Here is a 9,035-nt window from a genome sequence, read left to right on the forward strand (position 1 = left end):
ATGATGAGTGTGACTGCCCTGGAGAAGTGGAAAGAACAACCCAAGTAAAGTGATTACAAGAAAAGGTGGAAAATGAGGACATGGAAGCAAAGTGCATAGATCTTGATGGAATTTTTCTATACAAAGTACCCCAAGCATATAGGTGGGGGATACACAGTGTGCAAAGCAGTGATTATTTAAGAAATCAAAATATAATTTTCAGAGACAAGATAGAAAGGGATGGATTTATCTAGTGTTCTCTCTTCACTCCATTAACTTCTTTCTAACCCCAGGGAGGACAAAGACCTGTAGATGAGGGAGAAAATGGGCTCCACAGACCAGCCAGCCCACCTCCCCAGGGGGAAAAGTTTTAGAGGGGAGCGTAACAGGCACGCAGCACAGCTGCACTGGGGCAGAGGCCCTCTTCTCTGCTTTAGGCTTGCTCTCTCCTGCTAACCTTTCTTGGCCACAGCACTCTGTTCTGTTCTTCTGTTTTGGGTTTCTGCCCAGTGTTTTTCAATTTCACTTTCCCAAAATCCAGAAGTGTCTTGGCAAGAACACTTTGTTGCAGATGAGGAAAGAAGGAGAGAAGGGGGAGGAGGGAGGTATGGGAGGGATCAAAACAATAAAAATCAAAGAAAAACATAATTGGTTTATGTCAAAAAGATGAATCAATTTTTTTTTCAGGTTTTTACTTCCAGTATTTTTCCTATCAAAGAAGTAAGACCTTAAAAAACAGCACGAGGTTGTGGGCCAAAATAAAATAAAAATAAAAATAAAATAAAACAAACTAGGGGTAAGCAAACTATAACCCATGGACCAAATCTGGCCTGACAACCTGTTTTTGTAAATAAAGCTTTATTGGAACACACGGCTCCGCATTTGATTGGGTGTTCTCCTCAATCCCGAGGGGTCTTTGAGACCCTTACATTTGGGGGTTCCACCGAGATCAGAGACGACCACCCCCTCAAGCGCTGGACCCGCTATCCTTGGAGGTAAGAGGCCTCTGTGAGTCTGTGTGGTCTGTCCGTGTCTGTAAGTCTTTTAACAGGTGCCGGCGTCAGGTTTAGGATATCAGAGCGGTATATTCGTTCAGGAGGACGTGCCGCTGTCAGGCTGGGGGACGCCCCAGAATCAGGAGGTGACCACCTACTGTTGGTCACCGTCAGTACGGCGACGGGCCCTTCATCAAGGTCCGGCCGTGTCCGGTCAGAAGGGCTTAGCCCTTTGGAAGCTGTCAGGTTAACGTGTCGGCCCTGTTGGGTTCGGTGTCTGTGTTTTCTGTTTGTCTTCCTCTTTGTCTGTGTGTTGTCCTACGTTCATTTGTTGTCTCTTAAAATGGGTCAGGGGATGATTACGCCTCTATCTCTCACCTTGGACCACTGGAAGGAGGTTAAGGAACGGGGGTTTAATCTCTCGGTCCTCATAAAGAAGGGACCGTGGCAAACTTTCTGCACCTCTGAATGGCCCACCTTCAATGTGGGCTGGCCCCCTGAAGGTACCTTTAACCTCTCCCTTATCTTTACCGTTAAAAAAATTGTCTTCCAAGCAGGCCCTGGCTCGCACCTGGACCAACAGCCATATATTATCGTTTGGCAAGATCTGGTGCGGAACCCGCCCCCCTGGGTCCGTCCATGGCTAATACCAGCCACCTCACAGGTCTTAGCCCTCCACTCGCCAGGAGCCAAGAAGCCTTTGGAAGACCCCCAGAATGACCAGCTCCTCCTAGATGATGTCCCACCTCCTTATCCTCGCCCCCCGCCGCCTCCAGGCGCCCCACAGGAGGAGGTCATACTACCCTCCGCGCCAACCCTTCCTCCCCCAGGAGGGCCGGTACGCGGAACCAGAAGCGCCCGTGGACGACAAGGAGAGTTTCCCTCCCCAGATTCCACTATTACTTGCCCCCTCAGAGCCTATGGACCCCCTCCTCCTCCCCCTGAAGATGAGGGTCCCACTCCCCTCCAGCCCCTCCAGTACTGGCCTTTTTCGTCCGCCGACCTATACAATTGGAAAACTAACCACCCCCCTTTTTCCGAGGAACCCCAGAGTTTGACTGGGCTGGTGGAGTCGCTGATGTTCTCGCACCAGCCCACATGGGATGACTGTCAGCAATTGTTGCAAACCCTCTTCACTACAGAGGAAAGGGATCGGATCCTCCTTGAGGCGTGGAAAAACGTGCCCAGGGTGGACGGGAGACCAACGCAACTCCCAAACAGCATGGAGGAGGCTTTTCCCCTTTCCCGACCAGACTGGGACTACAACACGGCTGACGGTAGGGAGCGACTGACAGTCTATCGCCAGACTCTAGTGGCAGGCCTCCGGGGGGGGCAGCAAGGCACCCTACTAATTTGGCTAAGGTAAGGGAAGTGACCCAGGGAATCACGGAGTCCCCCTCCGTCTTCCTTGAGCGTCTCATGGATGCTTTTCGCCGCTATACTCCTTTCGACCCAACGTCAGAGGGGCAAAGGGCCTCTGTTGCTATGGCATTCATAGGGCAATCTGCCTCAGATATTAGGAAGAAGCTCCAGAGAATAGAAGGCTTGCAGGACTATACCTTGCAAGACCTAGTTAAGGAAGCCGAGAGAGTCTACCATAAGAGGGAAACTGAGGAGGAGAAGGAGCAGCGTAAACTAAAAGAAAAAGAAGATAGGGAAGTCAGGAAGGAGCGCAGACAGGAAAAGAATTTAACTCGCATTTTGGCCACAATAATAGGTGAGTCAGGTCAAACTACGTTTAGGAGAAGGCAGGCAGGGAACCTGGGCAACTCAGGAAGACAGACTAGCCAACCACCACTGGATAGAGACCAATGTGCATACTGCAAGGAAAAAGGACACTGGAAGAATGAGTGTCCCAAGCGAAGGGGTAAAGGGGACCCAGTTATCCTGACCCTCGGAGGGCATAACGCCTAGGGGCAACGGGGCTCGGAACCCCTCCCCGAGCCTAGGGTAACCTTGTGTGTGGAGGGGAAGCCCATTGACTTTTTAGTAGACACAGGAGCTCAACATTCTGTCCTGACTACACCAGTTGGGCCGGTAACGGGAAAAAAATCTTGGGTCATAGGGGCAACGGGACACCAACAATATCCATGGACCACCCATAGGACAGTTGACCTGGGTAGGGGAACAGTAACCCACTCCTTCCTGGTGATTCCTGAGTGCCCGATGCCACTCTTGGGACGAGATCTCTTGACCAAAATGGGAGCCCAAATCAGCTTTACCTCCGAGGGGCCCCAAGTAACTACAGCTTTAACCACCCAACTAAGTGATGAGCACCGGCTTTTTGAAGACACCAGGCCGAGCACCCAACCCCCGCCTGACTTACTTGCCAAGTACCCCCAGGTCTGGGCTGAAACAGCTGGGACTGGACTGGCGATAAATCGCCCCCCCATAGTGGTGGAACTGAAGGCAACTTCTACCCCTATTGCGGTCCGCCAGTATCCTATGCCCCGAGAGGCACGCGAAGGGATACGGCCCCACATCCAATGCCTTCTTCAACAAGGTATCCTACGAGCATGCAAATCCCCTTGGAACACCCCCCTCCTCCCTGTCAAGAAACCAGGCACCCAAGATTATCGTCCAGTCCAGGATCTAAGAGAAGTGAATAGGAGAGTGCAAGACCTACACCCCACAGTGCCAAACCCCTATAATCTGCTTAGCTCCCTCCCCCCAGATAAAATCTGGTATACCGTCTTAGACCTCAAGGATGCCTTCTTTTGTTTACACTTACACCCTTCCTGCCAGGACATCTTCGCTTTTGAATGGACAGATCCGGATAGCGGCAGCACGGAGCAACTCACCTGGACCCGACTACCGCAGGGCTTCAAGAACTCTCCCACCCTCTTCGATGAGGCACTTCATCAAGACTTAGCCTGCTTTCGTGTCCGCAACCCAGAGGTAACCCTCCTACAGTATGTAGATGACTTACTACTTGCAGGGGATACCGAGGAAGACTGCCAACAAGGCACAGAACGTCTACTTCAGGAACTAGCAGCCCTAGGCTACCGAGTGTCCACTAAAAAGGCCCAAATATGCCAGAAAGAAGTCACATACCTCGGTTACCAGCTCAAAGAAGGGAAAAGATGGCTGACGACGGCAAGGAAGTATGCAGTAACGCAGATTCCACCCCCCCACACACACCTCGTCAAGTACGTGAGTTTCTGGGAACCGCAGGGTTTTGCCGTCTCTGGATCCCTGGTTTCGCTGCTCTCGCTGCTCCTCTTTATCCCCTTACTAAAGAGGCGACCCCATTTCTATGGGGTCCCCAACAACAGCAAGCCTTTGAGAGTATTAAAAAGGCGCTACTATCTGCTCCAGCCTTAGCTCTGCCTGATGTAACTAAACCTTTCACCTTGTATATTGATGAAAGGAACGGGATAGCCAAAGGAGTTTTGACCCAGTCTCTAGGACCATGGCAGAGGCCAGTTGCTTACCTCTCAAAAAAGCTTGACCCAGTCACCAGTGGCTGGCCAATGTGCCTGAGAGCAATAGCGGCAGCCACCGTGCTGATCAAGGATGCTGACAAGCTAACCATAGGGCAAATCTTGACAATAATTGCCCCACACGCTCTCGAAAGCATTGTCCGCCAACCCCCTGACCGATGGATGTCCAATGCCCGCATGACTCATTATCAAAGCCTCCTGTTAGACCAAGACAGGATTCGCTTTGGCCCTCCTGTCACCCTTAACCCGGCTTCTTTACTACCGGAGACTGGGGCCTCAGGAGAGGTCCTGCACTCCTGCTCTGACATTCTCGCCGAAGAAACAGGCACATGGCAAGATCTCCATGATCAACCTCTACCAGGCGCACAACTCACCTGGTTCACGGATGGAAGCAGCTACCTCCTAGAAGGTAAGCGAGTCGCCGGGGCTGCCATAGTGGACACTGAATGAACTATATGGGCCGAGCATCTACCCGGAAACATTTCAGCCCAGAGGGCCGAACTAGTCGCTCTGACTCAGGCCCTCCGGTTGGCAGCAGGCAAAAACGTAAACATCTACACTGATAGTAGATATGCCTTTGCCACGGCCCACATACATGGGGCTATTTACAGGCAACGGGGGCTGCTCACCTCGGCGGGAAAAGACATTAAGAACAAGAAGGAAATTTTAGACTTACTGGAGGCCATACACCTCCCAAAGAAGGTAGCCATAATTCACTGCCCCGGACACCAAAAAGGGGCCTCCAGCATAGCCACCGGGAACCGCCGTGCGGACCTCGCAGCCAAGCAGGCTGCCCAAGGCATTCCCACCTTCTCAGTGTATCTGCACCGCCCCCATCGCAGCACCTCCCACCTTAACTTTTAACTATGCGGAAGCAGACTTCCAGAGGATGGAGGATTTGGGACTCAGACAAGAGACCCCTGAAGGAGTCAGACGAACCCCTTCGGAAGACAAAATCCTACCGGAAGAACAAGCCCGGTCCTTCATCACCTACCTACACAAACTCACTCACTTGGGACCCAAGCACCTCCGAGCTCTAGTCCGATCCTCCCCTTACTATGTCTTTAACCTGAATAAATTAACTGAAGAAATAACCAAGACCTGCCAACCCTGCCAGCTAGTAAATGCCCACCCCAGTACAGCAACCTACAACAAACGCCTCAGGGGAGACCGCCCTGGCAGCTACTGGGAAGTAGACTTTACTGAAATAAGACCTGCCAAATACGGGTACAAATACTTACTAGTGTTTATAGACACCTTTTCAGGATGGGTGGAAGCTTTTCCAACAAAGACAGAAACCGCCCAGATCGTGGCCAAGAAAATTTTAGAAGATATCATCCCGCGGTATGGCATACCTAAGGTACTTGGCTCAGATAATGGCCCAGCATTCGTTGCCCAGGTAAGTCAGGGACTGGCCAAAATCCTGGGGTACAAATGGAAATTACATTGTGCATATAGACCCCAAAGCTCAGGACAGGTAGAAAGAATGAACAGAACTTTAAAAGAGGTCCTGACTAAATTATCCGTAGAGACTGGCATAACAGACTGGACAGTCCTCCTCCCCTATGCCCTCTTTCGGGTACGAAACACTCCTACCCCTTTCAAGCTGACCCCTTTTGAACTACTATATGGTGCCCCCCCTCCTTTAACTGCCTCTTGTACCCCTATACCCGATTCTCATTCTTATCCGTTTCTACACACCAGACTAAAAGCCCTAGAAACAATACAGAAAGAAATCTGGAGCCAAGTAGCTGAAGCATACATCCCCAGTGATCTCCAAGTGCCACACCAGTTCCGAGTTGGGGACTCAGTCTACGTCAGACGACATCGAGCCGCCACCCTGGAACCCAGGTGGAAGGGACCATACATAGTCCTTCTCACCACCCCAACTGCAGTCAAAGTCGACGGCATCTCATCTTGGATCCATGCATCCCACATCAAACCCGCCCCGCCGTCTGCAGGCCAGCAATGGACGGTGGAGAAGATGGAGAATCCCCTCAAGCTCCGCGTCAAACGGACTTCTCCTCCTGATTCTAGGCCTCCCTCTGATAAGTACCCAAAGCTATAACCCACATGAGCCCAAACGCTTAACCTGGCAAGTCCTTACCAGCTGAGGTCAGGTAGCCTGGGAAACCAAGGGGCAACACCCCTTATATACCTGGTGGCCTCCCCTCACACCGAATGTGTGTGCCTTAGTCGCAGGTTCAAACACTTGGGACATCCCTGAACTAAGCATTGAACAGGCTCTAGCTCGTGCCTCCAGACCCCCGGCACGCATCCAGTACGGTCTCCTGGGGTCAGTAGACACGGGAAGCGGTGGAGCCATAGGATGCCAGACAACTGGGCATCGCACTCTTTTGAGCCGCACTCCCTTTTATGTCTGCCCCAAAGATGGACAACCCCCAACCCTTAAACGGGCTTGCGGGGGACCTGATCAATTCTTCTGTGCACAATGGGGCTGTGAAACCACCGGTGACGCCTATTGGCATCCCTCCTCACGGTGGGACTGGATCACTGTACGGCATAACAGCTCAGGGCAATGCACCCTCAATATTACCTTCACTGAAAAGGGGAAAAAGCAACAAGAAAACTGGTTACTGGGCCGTACTTGGGGTCTCCGCTTCTACCTTACCTACGACCCTGACCCTGGACTACTGTTTAAAATTAGACTCCTTGCCCAACCGATCCTCCCTCAGCCCGTAGGACCTAACCCCATTCTCCCTAAAAGAAACCCTTATCCGCCTCTAGCTGAGTTGCTACCATCCACCAACCACTCTATCCAACCCATAGAGGCTGTCCCCTCCAATACGAGCATAAGCCAAAGACTTTTTAACCTAGTCCAGGGAGCCTTTAGCACCCTCAATACCTCAAACCCAAACCTAACCAACCCCTGCTGGTTATGCCTGAACCCAAACCCCCCTTACTACGAGGGAATTGCAGTCCGTGGTACCTCTGCATTCGACAACTCCTCTACCTGCTGTGCCTGGGGACATGGAAAACTCACCCTCCCCGAAGTCTCCGGACAAGGTACTTGTATCGGGCACAACTCTTCCCTCACACACTTGTGCAACCATACGATCCCGCTACCCCGCAACTCGAGCTGGGCAATTTCCCCCAACGGCACTTGGTGGGCCTGTACAACAGGGCTCACACCCTGCCTCTCTATATCAGTCTTCAACACCTCCCGAGATGCTTGTGTTTTAGTCCAAATACTCCCACACATCTCATATTACACTGCTGAAAACTTCCAATCCTCTTTCTCAGACCTACCACCCAGAATTAAGAGAGAGCCTATCTCCCTCACCCTAGCCGCTCTCTTAGGCATAGGGGCCGCTGCCAGTCTTGCTACTGGCACCGCTGCCCTAGTCCATACCCCCACTCTCGTCACAGAATTACAAACAGCCATAGATGAAGATTTAAAATCCATTGAACTCTCCATAACGAAACTAGAAGAATCCCTGACCTCACTTTCTGAAGTGGTTCTCCAGAACCGACGAGGATTGGAACTCCTCCTTCTCAAGGAGGGTGGACTTTGTGCAGCTCTTAGAGAAGAATGTTGCTTTTATGCAGACCACTCGGGAGTAATTCGAGATTCTATGTCCAAACTTAGAGAGCGTCTCGACACCCGTAAACGGGAACGAGAAGCCGCACAAAGCTGGTTTGAAAGTTGGTTCAACCGATCCCCCTGGCTCACCACTCTCTTGTCCACACTCACAGGCCCCCTCATCCTCTTATTTCTCCTGCTCACTTTCGGCCCTTGCATCCTAAACAGGCTAATCAACTTTGTAAAAGAACGCATCAGTGCGGTCCAAGTATTGGTACTTCAGCAGAGGTATCAACCACTCCCCCAAGATTCCTCTCAGTTTCAGGATTGAAACTTCCCCAACAAGACAAAGGGGGGAATGTTAGGATATCAGAACTCGGCCAACCCCCCCCTACTAAGATGACTCAACTGTCTGTGGATAACTGCCCCACCTGCGCGTGGGCTATGTTTCCCGGAACGCTGTAACCGCCGAAACTGCCCAACTGCCCCACCTGCGAGTGGGCTATGCGGTTTTTTCCTTTAAAAGGGGCCTGAAGCCCCAAACCGGGGCGGACTCTTGTAAAACAGTCCGTCCGGGTGCTGCACTCAAATAAAGCTTCCTCCTGCTTTTGCATCAAGGATCGGCTCTGCGTTTGATTGGGTGTTCTCCTCAATCCCGAGGGGTCTTTGAGACCCTTACACCACCACTATAAATTGTGAGTCTCTAAAAGGGAGATAAAAATGTTCTTTGTAAATTTAAGAATGAGATCTTAGGAGAATTAGGATGGGAATTACATTTCTGAATAATAAAATTGCCCAAATCCTGGCTTGGAAGATACCTTTTCTTTTCATAGAGTCCCTAGACAAGTAATACTTATAAGGAAAAATGAAGTGAGAACAAAAATGCCCACCTTATTAATGGCTGCTTAAGTGTCCAGTATCCTGAATGGGGAGTAATATAGCAGGTCTGCAGGGCAGGCCCTAGTCTAACTCATGTCCTTGGAGGAGGTGGAAGAAGAGAAAGCAATCACAGCCACACGGGCATAGAAGCAGCTGTTTCCACATGGTAAGCTTGGGAGGAACTGAAACTTTGTT

The 9,035-nt window shown here is 51.2% G+C and overlaps 1 protein-coding gene across 1 annotated transcript; it reads left to right on the plus strand.

Moving 5' to 3' along the window:
- LOC128568550 (uncharacterized) lies at window positions 1-8,292 on the plus strand. The gene is given in 7 exon segments (XM_053566215.1): window positions 1-44; window positions 1,020-2,336; window positions 3,080-3,872; window positions 4,014-4,100; window positions 4,103-5,233; window positions 5,313-6,469; window positions 6,651-8,292. Coding segments are annotated over 7 exon segments (6,171 nt in total).
- The last annotated feature ends 743 nt before the right edge of the window (window positions 8,293-9,035 follow it).

The sequence above is a fragment of the Nycticebus coucang genome, chromosome 17 (assembly GCF_027406575.1).
Source record: "Nycticebus coucang isolate mNycCou1 chromosome 17, mNycCou1.pri, whole genome shotgun sequence".
In the NCBI taxonomy this organism is placed as follows: domain Eukaryota; kingdom Metazoa; phylum Chordata; class Mammalia; order Primates; family Lorisidae; genus Nycticebus; species Nycticebus coucang.